This window comes from Hyposmocoma kahamanoa, unplaced genomic scaffold (genome assembly GCF_003589595.1).
Source record: "Hyposmocoma kahamanoa isolate Upper Pololo Valley unplaced genomic scaffold, ASM358959v1 204, whole genome shotgun sequence".
NCBI lineage: Eukaryota > Metazoa > Arthropoda > Insecta > Lepidoptera > Cosmopterigidae > Hyposmocoma > Hyposmocoma kahamanoa.
This window is the reverse complement of record NW_020653728.1, coordinates 112,212-134,411: the sequence shown is the minus strand read 5'-3', so window position 1 is coordinate 134,411 and position 22,200 is coordinate 112,212. Positions and strand designations below refer to the sequence as shown.

The 22,200-nt window shown below is 39.2% G+C and overlaps 1 protein-coding gene across 1 annotated transcript in view; it reads left to right on the top strand.

Annotated features, from left to right (window-relative positions):
- The window catches only part of LOC113227263 (retinal homeobox protein Rx1-like), a 66,860-nt gene extending 45,293 nt beyond the window's left edge, over positions 1–21,567 (top strand). The window contains exons 3-4 of the mRNA XM_026460165.1: positions 20,531–20,702; positions 20,977–21,567. Coding sequence (XP_026315950.1) covers positions 20,531–20,702; positions 20,977–21,143 — 339 coding nt within the window. The 3' untranslated portion in view covers positions 21,144–21,567. The remainder of the gene's footprint in view (positions 1–20,530; positions 20,703–20,976) is intronic.
- The last annotated feature ends 633 nt before the right edge of the window (positions 21,568–22,200 follow it).

The window sequence follows — 22,200 nt, the reverse complement described above, 5'->3', positions numbered from 1 at the left end:
ATTTGAGATAATTCGATTTTGATGTTGTTGGTTGTTAAATGGCGAAACAATTGACTGCTGGGAGCAATTATTTTATGTTGTTAGTTGATGTTATGGGTTGCGTTTTCTTCTAGTTTGGCTTGATAGTTTAAGGCTTTTTGAATCGTACACTCTCTTCTTTGATTTACAACCTTGTCTTCATCTACGCGTCTTAATAAAGGTTCAGAAGTGCGGAGATGTTTTATTTGTGCCATTCGGAATATAAGTGCCCACTCGACTAACACAAATAAACTTACTTATCTTATTCTATACCTTCTCGGGACATTATTTTTCAAGCATAAAATAAACACTCATAGGTTTTTCACGCAATTGACTTGAAAATTAACTTGGTATTTCATGAGTTTTGAATATTAGGGTTGTATTTAGGGTAAGTTACAACCCTTAATAAATAATTTCTAAATGCTCAGAAGCAAATTTTTGTTCCCGACGTGCGCCCCGTGCGCCCCGCGCGCCCCGCGCCGCACTCAAAAGTGAAAAGTGGTAATTATGATAATAACAGCTACCTTCTCTTTCAGCGACCCCTCCTCGCTCACAAAGAAAACAAACTGTTACACACAACTCGAGCAAACTAATAGGGCTTATTATATTAAAGGACTTCAAAACCAGACGCCATCGCCCGACAGCGCCCTTTATCCTACGAACATTATTAATTTCACTTCCTACCCTCAAAAGAAAACACACTTAACCCGCTAAAGCATAAAGTCCCGTTTATCTTGGCCATCTTAACGCAGACACGTCCTTTTATTGGGACTCAAACCAAGTTATTGGCTAACTTTTGGTACACAGGCTGCATCTAAGATGGCGCGTCGTGCCGTCTCTTTTCTTCGCACATGTCTTGGGTCGCACCGTCCTTTTTTTGTTGCGTAATAGAAAGAAGTTCGGGCGGTGTTTGTGTAGGGAGAGAGGGAGAGCCAAGATTGTTCGGTAGTGTAAATAAAGAGGTATCGACGGATCGATGGATGCCTACCGCCGCGAAACAATACACACGCCGTTCTATTGATGTGATGTCGCAACGATAAGCTGTTAGCGGCACTTGGACATAAGTTTCTGACAGATGCTATTAAAAAGTAGAGGTGCGCCAAGGTTTCCTTTTCTATCAAGTCAATTAATGTAAATCATATAATAAAGGCTTAAGTTCGAACACGCGGCATTGTTTACATCAACACTTACCACTGACAAATTGGACTAACCACAGTTCGTATCTTATGTTTTTTATTATTTATAAATATTTTGAGAGTAATCTGTATGTTTGCGTGTAACACAGTGACATTTTATTCACAACTTCAATTCAAGTTCAGTTCAAAAAGATGATCAAAGCGTCAAGTTACACTCACACACGAGTAGGCAGTATTTACGGCATTGTGTAGCAGCGTAGGTTGATGTAATGTTGTGTCCGAGTGCGATGAAGCGCGACAACCATTGGCCGCCAGACAATCCAATTACCGCTCGGCTATGCCGACACTAGCACTAATGTATTTCTTTACATATCTACCTATATATATGTAACATGTACCTATACGTAATTTATTACGTATATTAGGTACAGTTCACTCTTTCAACTGTATTGTGACTGTATGTTGTCATGAGTCTGCATGTTGTGAAGTCATGAGTGAGAATGAGTAATACTCATTATCTGTCCAACTGCTGGAAAGGGTTTAGTCCATGCGCTGACATTGCTACTTAAAATTCACAAATGTACGTAACTTAGAAATCAAAGAAATACGTAGGTACGTGACGCCAGATTGAAACACAAACGTCCTAAGGGAGGCTAAGACTGTACTAGGGCTTTCATCTCGGGAATATTAATCTCGAAAATTTCGAGTCTCGACTATTTATGGCATTATCGGGACTCGATCTAGATGTTCTGTCTCGGGACTTACACTTTATAATGAAAAGAAATAAATGTAAAATAATTTTTCATTTTATAATTTGTGTTAGGTAATAAATACCATAATGAAAATATCATATTTTAATTGCCTAAATTCTTTGTCTGTAAGTATGAAAACTTACTTTTAAAACAGTCTCGTTTCTCACGGAATTTTCGAGATTGCACCGAATTTTGGTTTTTTCCCCGAGACGCGGAAATACAGCGAGACTGAAAGCTACTAGACACTCTACTTTATTTTAACCTGTGAGTCTTTGTCATAGTTGTGACGTTTAACAATCAAAGCAAACTGTGGTATTGTTCTTAGTCGAGGGGTGCACTGAACTTAGATCAGATTCGGACTTAGGCTGCGTGGCGCTCGCGACTCTTATGCCATTATAGATCTTTCAAACAGATTTCAAATAAAGTAAATTATATTCTATTATTTACCTTTCAGTAGTCAGGTTGGATTGCCGTGGAAAGCTTAGGTTTTTGTCTCGTTGCGTTTTATTGAAATTTATTTCATCTCTTGTAGGTTGCTTAGGCACTTGCTTCAATCTTAAGTACCATATCTCGACAGCGTTAGTTAAAGATCAGCAACATTATTAAATAGCAACTTCTTATAGGAAATGAAACTATTTTTCCGGATTTAAATCGCGTATATTTGTTTTTTCAAACAAACTGACGTTTTGGGCCCTTTACAGGTCCCATGGTCACGGTTGACTGAGGTGGTACAGTCTTCAACCAGTTATAATATATAACGTCGTAACAAAACGTCGGTTTGTTTGAAAAAACAAATATACGCGATTTAAATCCGGAAAAATAGTTTCATTTCCTATGTGTAACAATCGCGAAAACCTAAGAACTCGATAGCAACTTCTTTATTTATTGATTTCGCGAGTCGCCTGATGAATGTAAGCAAGTAATAAAATTTATTTTCAAATACTAAAAAGGGTACTTCCAAAATAAATCCGCGGCGGATTTATTCTGCGGCATCCGCTCGTCTCTTGTTTTTTCATAGTATGGGTCGTTTACTTACAAAACCAGTCTATATCGACTGCGACAGGAACTTTGAAATCTTACTTTACACACAGTGTTTGTGAAATCCAGCATAAATAAATGTAATACAACATATGAATATGAGTTAGAAAAGGTTGACTGCAAAATAAATCCGTGGGGACCGATTTGTTCAGCAAAGTCATGTTTTTGTTTTTCTGTGGTGCGACTGTCTCTTGTTTGGGTGGTTTTGTTTTGAGTCGACTCGATATTGATTGTGACAGCTGACGTCGCGCCGCGGTTAAGGAGCTACGATGAGGTATGGAGACAACAGAATTTGGATTTATCGTTTTCGTAGAATGTTAACAAAGTTTAAACGAATGAACTTCAAATGTTTTAATCAAAATAGAATTTTACAACCTATTTTTTATCTTTATTTGTTTAGGAACTTTTATACAATGTATGTGCCAGTTCCATCGTACCCTAAACTATATCTTACATGTCTGGGCGGCGCTGTTGGAGAGCCGATTCAGCAAATAGTAATAGTTTTTTTGCCTGTTTTGTGTGGGCATTGCTTAATATACAATTTATAGCACCTAAGGATGTTCGGTTGATCTGCAGGTCTCCCGTCAACGCCGTCCTCTGTTATTCTTACCGGACACATTCCAGTAACAAATGATATGAGAATATTTTTAATTTTGCCAACACAACTTCTTTGAACCTGTAGAAGTTCCCTTAAGAAGAAGTACTAAGATGGCATGTTGTCAATGCCATGATAATAGCTTTTCGTAAATTTAAACATTGTAGGTCTGAGGAAAACTGGGCTACTTTCAAGGCTCATAGAGATCGCTGTAACCAGATGGTGGGAGCTGCAAACAGCCCCTATTTTAATGACAACCTTCTCCACTCTTCTCCAGCTGACACTTGGAAATTTTTGAAGTGTATGAGCTTAGTTAGGCCTCCGAATGACGCTTTTCCTCACCATTTCAGTCTTGACGATACCAATCGGCATTTCTCGGCTAGTATCAGCTCTCAATGAGCCGCAAAGCGGATACTCTCAAAGAAGTTCCTTCCTTGTGCCGCCAACCATCTGAAAGTTTCATCTTTTCTTTGGTGTCGGAGTCCGATATTCGCAAAATAATAATGTCTTTAAAGTCTAAAGCTGTTGGATGTGATGACATTAGTCGACAAATGATAGTCTTTTGTGTAGATAGTGCTCTGCCTATTATTACTCACATTATCAACTCATCGCTCTCATCTGGTACGTTCCCTAACAACTGGCGCAGGGCGCATGTGTTTTCTCTTCCTAAGATTAACAACCCCACAACCCTTAAACACTTTAGGCCAATTTCTATACTACCCTTCCTTTCAAAAATTCGTGAAGCGATTGTTCATCGCCAATTATCATCTTTCCTTTTTAGAAATAATATCCTCGACCAGTATCAGTCTGGTTTTCGGTCTGGGCACACTACCACAACAGCGTTACTGAAAGTTACAGAGGACATTCGGGAGAGCATGGAGGATTCACGGTTAACGGTATTAGTCCTCATTGAATTTTGTAACGCATTCAATACTGTTGATCATGATATCCTTCTTGCTATCCTTGCTTTGATTGGTCGAGTAAGTTTGGCATCAGTGTCAACCCAAGTACTTACTTGGCACTTGCCAAGGTATTGTCGTGGATAGTTCTTATGCTTTGACTAGGTTGGACATGAGCTCTGTCGCGCCTCTTTCTTATAATGATTACACCTATTGTATTCGCACCTCGTTTTGTGAATCTGGGACTACACATTGATAGTACTTTAAGCTGGAAACCTCAGATTGACTGCATTAGTCAGAAGATCATTGGTACCTTAAGATCGTTCTATCAATTCAAACACTTTTCTTCGCATCTCAACAAAAATTCTCCTAGTATAGGCCACTGTTTTCTCTATCCTTGACTATGCTGATGTGTATTATGCTGATATCACCCAGGAACTTCTCAACAAATTGGATCGCTTGATCAATAGTTGCATTGATCACGTGTTCGCCAGAGACGTGATTTTAGAATACTTTCTACTTTTTACTCTATCAATGATAAATGTGCACCTGAATATTTGAAATGTAAATTTCAATATTTGGGTCCATCCCATAATCGCAATCTTCGCTCAGACAGCAAATTAACTCTTTTAATGCCTTCTCACCGTACTGGTTTTCTTTCTAACTCATTTACTGTTCAGGCAATACGACTCTGGAACGCTTTACCGCCCCATATTCAAAAAGCGCCGCATAAGCTAGCTTTCAAGCAATTAGTCCGCGATTTCATATTGGAGTCTCAATCCACATCCCATTAGTCTGATATTGTATTGTACATAAATATATATGCGTATGTATTATATATTATGTATTTATGTGTATATAGGTTGCTTATATAAGTATATAGTTAGTCATATAATATTATGTGTTATATTTATATTATGTTTAAACTATATATCATAATCATTTATAAACTTCTTTCTATCTGTTTTAATTACCTATCATGTTATGTACCCCTTTAATTTTTTTATGGGGGTAAATCTTTAGATACCCCTGAGCCCAGGGAGCCTGTCCAGAGCCCGCTGTTCTCACTAGGGGATCAGGCGAGCAGCGGACTGCCTTCGCCTTCTCCCCGTACGTCTGCGCCGGAGCGGGTGCGCGTCCGCCGCATCCTCGCGCACCCGCTCCGCGGCCTCCTTTTGCGACATAACCTCTGCGCAAAAGGAGGCCACCGCCTCCCAGGACTCCTCGCTATCGAGCATGGCGGCAACCACGCCCGGCAGCGAGAGGTCCTGCCCTACAGTCCACGTCAGAGTGCGGCGCTGCCCATCCCACCGGCTGCACACCTCTAGGGTGTGCTGCGCGGTGTCATCCGCAGCGCCGCACTCTTGGCACAACGGGGACGGTTCCCTCTTCGCGACCTTGTGCTGGTAGTGACCGAAGCAGCCGTGCCCGGTCAGCACCTGCACAAGGTGGTAACGGCTGAGGCACCTGGGGATCTCGTGGTACCTCAGCGTCTCCCTGATAACGGCGAAGGGGAGAGTGCCGAAGGCGCTGGCTATGTCCAGAGACACAGCCACTACACCCTCCCTCTCGCCGTTAGCCTTCTCCACGATGTGTCGCAGCGACTCCGGGGCGTCCAAGGTGGAGAGTCCAGCCCTGAACCCGTACTGCCGCTGCGACACATCGGGGATGTTATGCACCCCTGTTAATTATTTTGAACCCAGCTCTCCGGTTGACTGGTATAGAATGTCTAATGGCACTAAGTCCGCCATTTGTACTGTTTTGTGTGCAATTAAGTTTGAATAAATAAATAAATAAAGTAATATCAAATAATAAACAGTGAACTCATAGACAGAAAGCTGTTCAAGGCTTAATTGAAATGGTGTCAAAACAATTTATTTTATTTTTTTTATTTATTTATTTATTTTCAGGTTACAAAGTACCCATAAAACACATACCTTATAGACTAACATACATAATGATATGATAACTATTAGTACGGCAGACAACCATGCCTAGTGAGATCACGTCCCTTTTAAAATACTGGTATAACCACCAAAAGAATAGTGTGAGACGGGCGGGATCTCTCTCTGATGAGTATGGGTTGGAATGCGGGGTGAGGCAGGGTGGTTTGACTTCTCCGAGGCGTTTTAATTTTTATATGGGCGGGCTTATCGAGGAGCTCAGCAATACCAAAGTCGGATGCCACGTTGACGGCGTTTGCGTCAACAATATCAGCTACGCAGACGATATGGTGCTGGTGAGCCCCTCGATAGGTGCTCTCAAGCGCCTTCTGCATATTTGTGAACGTTATGCGGTGGCCCATGAACTCAAATATAATGTTAGTAAAAACGAGCTGATGGTTTTCAAGCCAGGTACCAAAACCTATACCGTGCCGCCGCTCACTCTTGCAGATGCTCCTTTGAAAACAGTTACAAAGTTTAAATATTTGGGTCACTGAGTCACTGATAACCTTAGCGATAATGTAGACATAGAGCGGGAGCGGAGGTCGTTGGCCGTCTGATGTAACAAGTAAGTTATGAGGAAAAGGTGTGCCTCCCTGGAAGCACGGTTACGCGCCAGCCCCAACCGTATCCTGAGCGTGTTTGCGAGCCGCTGGGACAGCCCAATGTCGGCACGGTGAAGCACGTTACAATATAAATATGTTGCTTCATTTGGATTTTTATTGTATACATACTTACTTCCATAAGAGCTCTCATGCCAAAAAAGTTTTGACGTTGGCTCCGCCCAAACTTGTGAAACAAATATATGCCTGAAGTTCGCGTGACATGCGACAGGAGATGTTGAATTTTGCGCATTAAAAGTACCAAATTCGTTTTAGCGGAATAACTCTAAAACTAAAGGGATTTAAAAAATCCGTAGTGACAGTTGTCGATCATGCATAAATATAATTAATTATCTAATTTTTGTCCTAATAACCTGTAGCATCTCGAGAATAAATCGAAAAAATGTGAAAATTAGAGGTTATTTCGTGATTTTTATCTATCGAGGAAACTTTATTGTTTTATGTTTCTGATTAATGTCTATGCTTGAATATATCGTGTAATTACTCACACAATATTTTATTTTTAACCTTAAAGTGGATATACCCCTCTAAAATCAAATTGAAGATTAGGATTTTTTCCTCTGCTCCCTCTTAAGACTTTAATTTTGTTTTACTAACACTTTTGTAAGTACCACCTTCAGAAGTCTGAAATAAAGTTATTTTATTATTATTTATTTTTTAAAGCAGCCAGACATGTTGCAAAGATCCATCAAACTAACAACGAGTAACACTTCCGCCACCGGTTTCATCGACTCATCATGCCCGCGTTTCATGACTCCAATGTCTCGATCCAAATACTTCCGATTATTTCCGATCCAATAACCGCCGTCGAAATCGTCAACCGCAGACTGATCTGATCGCGTTTCCCTTGTTTCCTTCCAAAATCAGGCGACGAAGTAATAATTCAAGTTCAACTGCTGCTACTGATATAAAATAAAATTTAATGTTTCTTGGATTTCTAACTAGGTTTCGTGTCAATAAAGTATGCTGCATGTTACAGGTACTTTTTGTTTTATTCCGTTGCCTGTGGCGGTACTGTTGTTTGCAAAACCGACGAGACGCCGCGGCCGCACTGCACCGGTGCGGTGGCGACACGACGGCGACGCGCATACATCGCCGTGATGTAATATGGTCGCATAGAGACACTCGGTGTCTGTAATATACTGGCTGTATATACAACTTTCCATTTTGTACAAATGTACAAAGTTTTTACAGAAGTAAACATAAAATGAACGACTGATTATTGCAATGAGAATGAGAATTCTAATACTTTTTCCGTATATCAGAATACTTATTAGCGATCGTCACGTCACTTTTAAACTTGGCCTAGGGTAAAACCAAGATTCGGGTCCTCAGTTAACTTGCTGAGATTTACCACTGTCGCACTTTGGCACAAACGAAGTTGGAGATCGAGCTGAGGCCACTCGTGTTGGTAGCACCAGAACAGTTAGGAGCATTTGTGGGCAAAGCCAACGCTGTTGCGATAGTAGCTTATGGCATCGATAAAAGAAACATAAATTTTACATGACAATTTTCGTGGGCCCAATCTTGAGTATTTTTAAGTCACTCTGTGAATAATATTAAAAATAAACTTGTGTGTGAGATAGTTAACGCTTAGATGATTATTAAAAACTACTCTCACAATCAAACAACAAAATATTATTGTCCGTGCTAACTCTACCACTTGGTGCGGGTGTAAGGTAAGCGCGTGTCGGGGGACCAATTAGCGTCGTACAAGGCGCTTAACGCTTGGCGTGTGGCTTAATTGCGACTATTGGTCCCAAGATAATACGCCCGCGACGGCCGAGAGACGTATTCAGTTACCGGATTAGAGGGCCCATGAAATCCTTTGCAAGATTAAAATGCAAGGTCCTATTTTCTGAAAGTCTGATCCATTCTTTTTTAGACTTTTTTAATAAACAGGTTTCGTGTATTGTCTCAGCAATGACATGGAAATGGCATTTTAAAATTTTCGTTTTGCAAAACGTGATACTCTTCGATATAAAATTACAATATTAATAATAGTGACCAAATATTTAAAATCGATTAAAGAAACGGTTACACGGAGCTTGTTAAATACCCTCATTACATCCCTGTGTAGCAAAAAATTCAACAAGGTAAACAAAAATGTGTCTGCGTGTAAGCATAACGTGACCGCCTCAAAACAATCATACGCCGCAAATGCCCAACGCGACAACCCTAATTATTACACCGACGTTGAAATTGATATTGACGTTGTACATTACTTTTTATATAAACGTGTTTGTTTGATATAATTCCTACAGCAAGTATTGGACTAAATTTTCGCATATAATGGGCATTATTAAAATTACAGTTACTAACCGTTTTTTTATATAGCGTACATTTCGGCGAACTCTTCTGTAAAGTATCAACCCGAAAATTATTTCCCACTGTGGGGCACAGGTCTCTTCGAAAACAGGTTAGTACAGTTATGTATGATTATATTTCGTCGCTTCATTCTCGATATAATATTTAACCAGGTAGTTTCCTTAACTTGCTAGGCAACACTGCACGGTTTTTAGAGAAAAAAAAAGTTTTGACTATGACACTCCCTACCAGGCATCAGCCTAAAATCAACATCAAAAGTTATTTCAATTGAAATCCCACATACGTGCAATTAATAAGTATTAACGAAACACGCCGTAGTTAAAACTCAATTACCTATCTAATACAATTCTAAAGAAGATCGTTAATGGTTTTAGGCGACAGTCACCTGCAAAACCATTATGCAGCTTCGCCAGCAATAACCATTATGTAAAGAGGTATCTACACCAGTCTGTAATACCCGGCATTAGTTTATCGCCAGACGATAATAAAAAAAATGGTATATCACAATTAAAAACTTAATTGATGATGATAATTAGTACTTTTTTGCCCCAAAACGCAACGGTAGTAGTCGTTTCATATTGAACATAATGTCATTTAACAAATTTATAACAAAAGCTCATTTTAAAATGGAGGACTAACGAAATGCCTCAAAATTGATAGCTACCTCGCATGGGTTTTATGGCCAAAAGACCTGAAAGAGGTGTATTCACCGACATCTATCTCGACTGACATCTAGATCGAAAGTATCACAGATTTCAGTATTTACCTGGTTCGAATGAAATTGAAACCTATGAATTTACTGCTCTGACATACGGCTTGTCCATTGAATCGAAAGTGTTTACCAAAATCATGAAAAAAGTTGTAACACATTTGAGACAACAAGAATTTAAGTTCGTGGTATATTTAGATGATATTTGTTGTACAACAGCTGATTATGACGATGCATCAATAATGTTAATGCAAACATTAACTTATTGCAATGTTTAGGCTTCATCGTTAATTACGCAAGTCTGTGTTACAACCATGTCAACTTTGTAAATTTCTAAAATTCAATTTTGATTCATGAAATTTAAGTATAAGTTTATCTTTAGAAAAACGTCAAAAATATACCATTTACTTTAAAAAATAATGAGGCTACCCCGATGTACCATACGGAAGTACGCTCAATTGATTATGTCCTCATCTCTTCTTCCTCCTCCTTCATCCTCATCTTAGCTTGCCCAGCCACTAAATACGGTTGATTATAGGTATACATAATTATTGAAAATACAGAAATTTCTAAGTATTCAAAAACATGACGGTAACTATGAAACAACAATTTATCTTCCAGATATAATTCTAAGTGATTTGAGTTGGTGGACAGACAATATTTACTCGACTTCATCGTACATGAGAACCTCAAGTTTTAAATTAGAAATTATACAGATGCACCGCGCGCCAGTTGGGATTCCGTATGTGGCGCGAGTAGCACAGGAGGCCAACGGAAGGCAGTTGAGAAGGAGCACCATATCAATTACTAAGAATTGCAGTATTCTTATATTATATTAGTATAATGATTGTGTTATATTGTTCTGAGTACGCAATACTACGGCGATCAGTTGCATAAATCGCAAGGGTGGGATCCAATACCCGCACCTTAACGGTTTTTAAGTATACAAATTTGGCAATGGTGTGAAAAGCGCAAAATAATTTTGTATGCATATGTGCACATTATGTAAATACAAAAGATAATCGCGGCGATTTAGAATCTAGGAAGACTAATCCCGACACCGAGTGGGAGTTGTCCTCTCGCGCCTTCCAGACCGTTGTCAGACGTTTCGGACAACCCGAGATTGATCTTTTTGCATCTCGCACCAATGCCAAATCCGCTATTTTTGTCTCTCGGTTTTAGGAACCAGATTGGTTTCCGACGTGATATATTTTAACTCAAGCGAATCATTATGAAATATGACTGCACACCAGCCTTACCCTTTCTGCCGTTATCAGCGCGCCCTTCGCCTCCCGCGGAGTCCCACAAGAGGCGATAACTTTACCCTTAGCTTATCTTTCTTAAAATACACTTAGACAATATAATGTGTCCCTAAAGCTCCGGTGGGAATTTTGCAATAATAACATTCTAAATCCATTCAACATATCAATGACATAAATAATAAAATTTTTAACGCAGGAATTATAAGTTCGTATGAAACCTTGAACAGCCATCGCTCTGCTTTATCTCTTCTATAGCCTGAAACAGGCCCTGACGCCCTCATAAAAAGATTACTTAAGGGCTTTAGATTGAAAGCCAGTGCACCACAGTCATTGACTTACAATTATATGGACGTCGGGTCCGCGCTAAAAAGTGTCCGCACTTGTAAGGCGCTAAAATCGTATACAGAGCGCCAAACTCCGCTTTAGTCTTCGTTTGTTCTACTGACAGCGCGATACTGCGATGACATTACAATTTAAATTTCGAATAGGTTGACTTGGGACATTTTTTTTGTGGTTTTTGTATTAGACCCGTCGTCCATTTATTTGTAAGTCAATGACCACAGTATAGCAATATTTGGAATCCCTAAGTCGTTCTCGCATTAGTTTCAACGTGGTTTCCCAACACAGAACTACCTCTTGAAAAATTTACGAACAAACATGATATTTTACTTGCACTACCTGATTTAATCAAAACGTCTGCGTCTGGTCGCGTCCAGGCCACGTTAAATTTTCCATATTTTAGAGGGGATCAAAGTATTTGCCCTGTCGCAGTTTTCAAACATTATATTTTGGTAACACAAAATAAGACAACTGGACGTCAGGGAACGCTTTTGCTGACACACAGAGCTACAGAGTAGCCACGAGTCAGACCGTGAGCCGATGTGTACGGCAGGTAGGACGCGGCGCGGCGGGTGTGGACACAGCAGTTTTCGGCGCGCACAGCACGCGGTGCGCCTCCACGCCGTCGCGCGCGCGGCTGCTCTTACGCAAAGCTGCGAGTTGGACTCCCAAAATGTCACATCCTGTCTCGTACAGTACATTTTGTAATAGACTAATACTTACTGAAGACGAACACACGTTCGCAAGAACCATTTGCTTACACCATAATAACACGGCAAATTGTACTATTCTAAATTAATAATAATAATAATATTTAATTAAATTTTTATTGAATTGATATACAATTATTTTTATTTTTTTTTATTTTATTTTTTATTTTTTGTGAAATTACTCCACTAGTTTGTTATAATTATTAATACAAAGATCGAACACTCAGAAAAAATTCCTTCGATCCGGTCGGATTCGAACCGACGTCTGGTGATAAATCTGTCATAGATTTCTCATAGATGGCGCTACGACTAAAAAGTCGTTGAAAGACCAAATACAAAGACACCACGCAAGCACATAGAAAAATTGGTGAGGTCCGTTGGTTCGTTCCGTGGCTTAGTTGGTATAGCGTCTGGCACGGTATGCAAGAAGACGTCGGTTCGAATCCGACCGGATCGAAGGAATTTTTTCTGAGTGTTTTTTCTGAATGTTCGATCTTTGTATTAATAATAATAATAATAATATTTATTCATAAAATTATTATATGAATTATTATTATTTAAAAATTGCTATGATTGTGACCTCAGGAGAAAAACCGTTATATGTTCATATCTAAAAAAAAATTAATAAATATATATTTAAAAAAAAATATAGTTATCGACCAAGCCTTTGGTTTTTAATTTACATAAAAACAACTAGAAGCAAAACTGAATACTCTAAAAGTCTACCTGGTTAAATATTATATCGAGAATGAAGCGACGAAATATAATAGATGCTCAAACGAACTTTTTGAAGTGAAGTTCGATCACTATTATGTGAGTCGCGTCATTCGAAGATATAATCAACACCCTCCCTCCCTTGACATCGTCATATCAGAGGCAAAGATTCTGAAACTACCAAACAAGTTTGCTTCCCACTCTAAAAGGAATGAGGATTGAAAATGGCGGTTGATGCCTGGCTTAGAGGATGGAAAAAAATTGGTTTCCATAGTCTAAGATGCCTGGTAGGGAGTGTCAAAGTCAAAACATTTTTTTTCTCTAAAAACCGTGCAGTGTTGCCGCGCAAGTTAAGGGAACTACCTGGTTAAATATTATATCGAGAATGAAGCGACTCACATAATAGTGATCGAACTTCACTTCAAGAAGTTCGTTTGATCATCTAAAGTAACACATCATTGAAAAGCTTTCGAAATATAGCATTTAAGAAATAAAATTCAATTATACATAAAAAAATGACAATTTTAATCTCTGCTTTGTCACACATTCATTTGAATAGTTCCTTGATTACGTCACACTGGGCCATTTAACTATCATGATTATTTCAACTCAACATCAAGTGCCGTTGAATCTGTAATGGAATAAAATGCTACAATAACACAACATCCCGCCCCGCCAACTGTCGCGATCAAAAAACGAACGCGAAGAGACATCTGTCAGATTTGCCACGACATGATTGGCTCGTGACAGCGTTACGGCTTCAATTGCTTTCGTTTTGTGGAATTCAGAGATGGGTTTGTAGTCGAAACTAAGAATATGTTCGAGTAACGCAATATTTGCTGTACCCTTATTTCGTATTCTTAAATTGATAAATAGTAACAAGATTTAAAATGTCCTTTTTTCATATTTAAGTATGTTATATATACATTGTCAAAATGATTCAACACTACTACTTACTGGTGAGGCAGATTCGCTTACAAAATCGAATAAAAATCTTTTAAGGGTTCATTGCACATGGTTTTTTTGTTATTTACGAGTAGGTAAATTGCCAAAACCGTGCACAGGCTGTGACAATCAATATTTTGATTATCATCAGGGTTGCGAGGGTTTGCATATACATTTGCGCATCTTAAATGAGTTTTGACCATAACCATAACCATTGACAGAAACTAGATTTTCATAGCCCCCAGAAATGTTATCCGTCAGAGTCAGCTTGGGACCCAGTTAGTTAATTGCCCCAACGGTAATTCTATGCATTCTCTGGAGATTTTATTTATTTCGGCGACAGTTTCTATAAGAAATTATATGTCATCAAAGTGTGGAAATATCTAAAATACATCATCTGATGTTACTGCGTCTGAAAATTGTCAAAGATCTTCGATCGCGCACACTGCAGATGCAGAACTAAACCGTTTTAACTTCGTTGTTATTGTTTACACCTAAAACAAGTACAATTTTATGTACAAGTTTTAATTTTTCATTTCTAACATTGTTTGTGGCTGTCTACGTGTGTGCATATCACACATAACATATCGTTGCTTTTCTCAGTTTGATACACAGTTTGCTTAAAACACAAGATAGCGGTCTCTGTAGACAATTAGGCCGAAACAATCGGTCTATAAATATAATTACATACGTCCGAAATCTGTATAGCCGTGTGTTGTATGTCGTCTTTTCCAGGGGAACCACTATCGTTACCACCATTTCCGATTCCATTAGCCGCGTCTCAAATATTAACGGTAAAGAACTATAGTAGTTCACACTGATTACATTACAGTTTATTACATAGTTATTATATGTTTCACTTTCTTAAATAAAACTTAAACCAAAATTTTCAATTGTACAACTCTAAAAAATCGATAACGTTATCGAATGTAAGCTAATAACTTACAGTTGATGTGGTTATTAGCTTACCGATGATGACATAATATCTTTACCAAATTTCAAGTCGTTCGAACAAGTGGAAGTTGACTGAGATTCTTACACTAACCGGGAAAAGAGCTGATAAAACCAATGTTCGGACTAGTCTTGATTTGGTAACGTTGGAAACTTTTTTGCTACGCTAGATGCGCGTTAGCTTGCTCATAGCAACTTTGGCCACTTGAATTCGTTTCTCTTTCACTTCCGCCTTGGTTGGTACGTAGAAGATCCGAGGTATACAAAGTCGCTAACAAATTCAAGATCTTTGAGTTCTCTAGTCCTAGAGAGTTGTCCGGTCCTGTCGACGATATCATGACGACTTTTGTCTTTGACTTGTTGATGATGAGTCCAACCAGTTTCATATTCAACTCTGTAGAAAAGTTCAGCGAGTTCCTTCTCCGAAGACGTAAACAGTGTAGTATCATCTGCATATCTCAAATTGCTTATCTTAACGCCACCAACAGAAACTCCTGCCTCTCGCCTTAAAGAGGATGGGAGACAGAATACATCCCTGGCGAACTCCTTTTTGTGGCTTGAAAGGACCTGAGATGATGTCGTTGACTCTTACCATTGATACACCGTCCTGGTACAGATTCACGATAAGAACTATAAGGTCACCCGTCTTGCGCAGTATATTCCACAAGCAGTCCCATTTCACACAATCAAACGCCTGCGCGTAATCGATGAAGCACATGAGGATCGGCATTTGAACTCTCGGCTTTTTTCTTTTATCTACCTGACATTCCCGATCTGTTCCCGTGTTCCTCGTCCTCTTTTTCATTTTACAGTGTATACGTATTAGTTTGACCCGTTAATACTCTTCTACGTGTCCGTAAAATATAATTTTTCCATAAATATATTTATAGTTATTTGTAGTGTGGAAATGAGGGTCATTTAACACGTTAAACGCCTAAGTTTTCGAATACCAATGCGATTGTTTGTTGATTATAATTGTATTTGTCGCCCTCTCCCTCCACGGGGTGAATTGACTCCGCTGTTATGTGACATATGGTAGTTTTTTCGCCCGTCCATTTTTACTGCAGCAGCACAAACTGCGAAAGAAAATGTTTACAACAAACAAAGGTACTTGTACTTAAGACGTTAAAGTTATTGTACCGTTACCTTTCACGTCTGCAGCTTGTATCGGTACTTAGCAGCACATATGCTATAATAGGTTCTCTAGGACGTAACAATAAGGCATTTGCGTCCTATAAAAGAATGTGTGCTCAGTGGGCGAGAATGGATTTCGTGCATTATTTTCCAAAAAAAATATTGCTTTATTAGTCGTAATGTGTGTGCTTACATGTAGCACTATATAACAAACTTGTAAACTTATCTACTATGCAGTGTATCCAGCCCGTTTTGGGGCGGTTTATTCGATTATCGTCATTTTGCGCGTGATTCAATATTGGCGTCCACAATGCGCTCGATTATTTATTTTGATTGCCTTTGGAAATTTTTACTGTCGCTTTATTTGTTTGTAAAAATGTTTATTGAACAACTGTTCCACAGTGTTTCGCCGACTTTGTAAAATATTTTGTAAATATGTGTAGACGTTTCATTACTGTAATCCTTTTGACGGTATCGAAAACAACATGAATACTAACCCAGTCGACATTTTACACAGTTGGATTCAAAACCGAATACTAACAGTTTGTTAAGCAGACATTAAGCAAGCTTAGTTTTCACATCAAACAAAAGTCACCAAATAATTGTTTCGTGTGGGACATGACCGCGTGATCGAATGTCGCGTGATCAACACACACTTGTTAAGTTTACAACGATCGTGAATTATGATGGCGCATACCGCGCGCGCGCGGGCGACGAGCGAACGCGAACAGTGGCGAGAAGCACACGCGGGAGGGTAGGGGGCAATAGGCACCTAGCTGTGACGGACTTGGTGCACATCGCCTCGCTGACTCTTTTGATGGGACGGTGAACACAAATTACTTTTGCGATTTTCATATCAAGTACTTAACATAAATATTATGTTAGAGTATTGGGCCTCCATTACGAGGTAACAATATTGCGCCCTATGTTTTGGGGAACTATGCCTATTTGTTATTTATTATGTACACAATTTTTATGCCACACAAGGTTATAGTTCTAATAGAGTAACTATTCAAATGTTATTTCAGGTACAAGCAACAACGCCGCGCTTAATAGCCTAATTAATATCCATTTCATTAATATGGTTCAATATAATAATTTACCATACTGGACTACGCACATAATAAACAATTAATTACGATCACAATCGGGGAAATAACTATTTCCCCGAATGCAGGCAAATTAGTATAGAATGTTACCATGTTATCGGAACTATTATTGATACTTGTAGGTAAATGAGAGTGGTTTTCATGTTGAGGTCAATTCAGTTAATTCGTAATAAATCGTTTCACTTGCATCAGCTGTTGGAGCTTACAGAATTAAAACAAGTTCGATATTATATAATATTGACTATTGACACAATATTTGTTTCGGCGTCTTCATGTCCTTCTAATGTTCAATGCCTGTAACAGTACAATTTAACACGTTCCACGCCGCGATGCGGGGGCGCGGTGTAGCGGTCGGTGGTACCGCCCGACACCATACTTCATCTTTTAACTTCTTATATTCTGTGGGGTGTTTAGGGCTGTCGACGACGACGAAACGAAAAATGGTCAAACAATTCAAAAAAGGTCTTCTAAAATACCGAGAGACCCAACAATCATTTGACGTTTGATTCATTGATACACTTGAGACTGTCACTGGATAGACAAGGTCAGTGTTGGATTAGGCCTCAGAGGGCCTACTCATGAAATACGTACGTACTTACGTGAGAAACTCAACGGATTTTGAAATGACACTATTTTAAACTGTCGGTCAGCCGTGACCATGAGACCTGTACAGAGCTTGGAACATTGGTTTGTTAGGAAAAATAAATATATACGTGATTTAGATCCGAAGAATAGTTTCATTTCCTACCTGTACATAGCAATCGCGAGAACCTAAGAACTCCGTGTTGTCTTTAATATTTAAAATATTTATTTCAATTTCCGTTGAGTGTTTGAATAAATATTCGTTTCTTTGGTCAATCAATTGAATTATGTCTGATGATAATTGACAACTTTGAAGTTCCTTCGCTGCCGTGTCATGGCACCGTAACAGCGCTCGAGCAATTTATTGAGTGTCACATTTCATACTCTCGTCCCTCGTTGCGAGCAGGGGCGCACAGCGCGGCACTAAACAGCAAATGGATCGTGCAATCGACGGCACTACGGGAGCGGGAACCGGTAGCGGGGTGGAGGAGGAGATGTTCATTAGTTCAAGGCGATAACGATAGTTTAATTCCCTGATCATTTCATCAACGCCTTCTGAATAAAATTATTGTCTTTCAAGACGTCTATTAAGAACACAAAGCCTTACTGACAAAAAATGTAAGCAATTACTTTCGTTAAGATAACAAATTTCTGGTGATGTTGTGTATTAGTCAGCCACACTACGAAGTGAAAACTTGATAATTACCACCTTAATTTTAATACGTGAACTCACGATTCGCTAACTGCGCGGCGCGCGCCGCGCGGGAGGCGGTGTGTTCGAGTTATTGTTTTATTGTCGACAAGATTTGTGAGCCCTATAAACTCCGTTTAATGGGGTTTAATCGCGTTCTTTGCATACCTCTTCGATGCTATTTCAAATTATGGATACGTAAAGTGATGTTAAAACCTAAAGTTTCCATAAAGCTTATTGGTGAAGGAGAGTTAATAAAGAAAATATTTTTTAACCGCAGTAAAAAGAGATAGCGGTGACTTACAAAAATCGTACAAAAAACTTTTGCTAGAATATCACTACGTAATCGTATTTACTTGCCATTAAGATAAAGAACTAACAAGAGCATCTACAATGGACTCTCCGAGTTTGCAGTTTCGACTTGCACCAGACGATGATATTACATTTTTATTGCCGTTGAATCGCGGCGGTCGCACGCCGCCGCTTCGGAGTCAACACGCGAACCCAGATTGTACGATAAAAACCAATATATTAGAGAAAGTGGACGAAGTTAGAAACTTATATAGGGTTTAAAACCACATCATAATCGTCTCATAATATCTAAATACGGATATTGAGTGCTATATATCACGGATTTTCTTTTTTCAATTCCATGCAAATTTCATCATCATAGACATGTCAACCTTTGCTTATGTACGCCAACTTGTGCCAAACCAAGTGACTTAGTGTAAAGCACGTAATTGGTGAGACCGACAATCACACCAATTGCCACATTTGCGTCATGAACGTAAAACGATAACTCATCGACGAACGTTCACTGTATATTGTACGAGTAGGAAAATATTATAGTTTCGGAAAAGAGTTAATGAAAATGTTGTGCAACTTAATCGATAGCAACTTTTTTCATTATGTGTAAAGCAAGCCGGGTGGTTTGGCACTCGATTAATACTACTTCCAGTAAACAGTTGGACGTCGTCGCCATTAGCCAGTGTAACATGAAGTTGGCATCGATGTATCGTTTCACGCCACAGTTCAACGCCGCGAAATCAAAACGCGACGAAATGTAACCCGTCTTTTATTGATGTAAAAGTTGTATTACTTCGCTATGATTGAGTTCGTGCTCAGAGTCGTTTGTGGGTCTTGATTTATTGCTCGAAGTTGCAGCGACCCTGGAACGACGTGCCGCCGTCGGCCCGAGGTTCGAGGGTGTCTTTCACCTCGTTAATCTGTTACGTGACGTCACGGATTTGATGGCGTGACTTTAACGTTCGACATTTTTTTTAATGTCATTATCGTTTTGTACCGCTTGTGACAGTCGACAAATTTAATCTTAAGTTTAACGATGCCATTTACATTTCACATGACAACTGTTTAATTAACGAGATGGATAATACTTAATAGTATTCTTGTCATTTACTTTTCAAGGGAAATGTACTCGTATACCTAATCTTCACAATAATTATGGTAACTTAATTATGACGGGAAAATATGGTGCAGTACCGAACCCTGTCTGTTTAAGTTTGGTGTTCCTTTGATTAAAAATTGAGTTTTTCTACTTATGTATTTAATTTTAACTATTTACGAGTTCACTTTAACGGACACAGTGAAACCATACTTATTTTGTACACATCAACTTCTATATAACCTGCGTTTTTTTTACAAATAAACGAATTATTATTGTTATAACTGTCAAGAAAACAAAATTCATTTCGCATTAGCTACACGTACAAATTAAAACATTTAAATTTATTTGAAAAGAGCAATCGTTACAGTTTCTTGTTCATTTTTCTCAGGGAAGTCAACATCACTGTGAACAAGCAGTAGCTTGAAAAATGACGTTCTAAAGTGTAAAAATTTTCCCAGTGGAATAAATAATTATTTGACTTAGTACAAAAATCGCCATGACAGAACACCGTGTTACGACTGTTATAAAACTATAGGGAGTGACAAATGAAATAAAGTTATTCAATACGTGTAATGTGAATATAACATAATGTGAATAAGTGAAATCTTCAGCTTCTCATCCTAATATCCCTTTATATGTACTTCCAGGTGTGGTTCCAGAACAGGCGCGCGAAGTGGCGCCGCCAGGAGAAGATGGAGGCGGCAAGGCTAGGTCTTTCCGACTACGGGTGCGGGGCTGGAGGAGGCATACCGCGGTTAGGCGGTCTCGGGTTGCCGGTGGATCCCTGGCTCGCCCCACCACTGCTCACGGCACTGCCAGGTAAGATGTGGTAGAAAAAATGTAACTACATAGAAGCAGAACCGTTAGCTTGTGATCCGCTGGATAAAAAGTCTGTCCAGAAAGAGGTCTTGCCGCAAAGCTCGGCAAGTGCGTTTGTAGTCATAGCGAAGCTTTAAAGTAAAATAAAACAATTTGCCACGGCAACAACGGAGAGACCACGAGACACGACTCCGTATTGTCCAAGAGCGACTAGTGCAGAATTTCCCCGTAAGTCGAAACAATTGAAACAAATGTTGACTTTTCTGTGCTCCAGGCTTCCTCAGCCACCCGCCCTCGGGCTACCCCTCGTACCTGACGCCGCCCGCGCCGGCGCCCGCGCCGCCCGCGCCGCCCGACCCGCGCGCCTCGTCCATCGCGGCGCTGCGCTTGAAGGCCAAGGAGCACGTGGAGAGCCTGTCCAAGGGCCTGCAGATGGTCTAATCGCGCCGAGGCCAGCCGCACGTAGTCTCTGCGTCGGCTCGTCCGCGATGAAAAAGCAGCTTTAAACCTGGACTGTCGTTTGGCAACCACCTAGCGCAGTTTCCTTAACTTGTTCTTTACGGATTTTTTAATATTATTACTTTTTAATTTTCCACTTAATTTTTGATCTTGAAAACACTGACCTAGGTCGTTCTTACGCGAATGGACAAAAGTGATAGTTTTTCCTGTACTCTATTTTCAGTACTGGCACGTGGTAGTCTCGTCATCTCCTGTAAAGAAACTATATACTGTAATCTATTGCAGTGAAATGCAGTGGCAGATTTGCAGTCTTGGGCGCCCTAGGCTCCAGGTCATGTGGTACTTTGAGTTATTTCTTGTTATCATCAGTGCATTTTTTTTGTCACGGTTGGCCGCCCTTAAAATCTGACCGACTAGGCGGGCCTTAGGGCAAATCCGCCACTAGTGAAAGGTCAAATGAATCGCTAGAACAATACCATTGAGAAATAAACCTGTGTCAGCAGCACCAATTTGTTTATCACTTTTAAGGATCTTAACATAATGAATACCAAAAAATTAAGAAAAAATAATTTTTAGCACTGGTTTATTCTTTTACAGTCTGCGTGTAGTTTTATAAGGATTCTTCTTAAAATGAAACAATCCTATGAATGTAAAAGTCTTTAAGTGGATGATTCAATTTATTTATTTTGTTTTCATTTGATTTACCTTACTAAAAAATTCTTCCGGTATTCTTCTTCTTTTAAGGTAATGTACATTTGGTAATATACCTAATCACAGATTATTTAATAAGTAGTTGCTACTAAATACGTCTTGATTGTTTTCCGCAGGCGCCGCTTGATGTGAAATGATTGAACTAAAATTCGAAATGACACCAATGTATTATAATAGTTACGCTAGGTAATAAATTATCTTGTAAATAGTAACCAAGGGTTTATTGGAGGCGTAAAATATAAACGTATACGAAAGACTGTCGTTAATTTTATATGGATCCTAATATCGTCAACTAAATTTGAAAATCACGTGTCTCCGTTTTTGGACG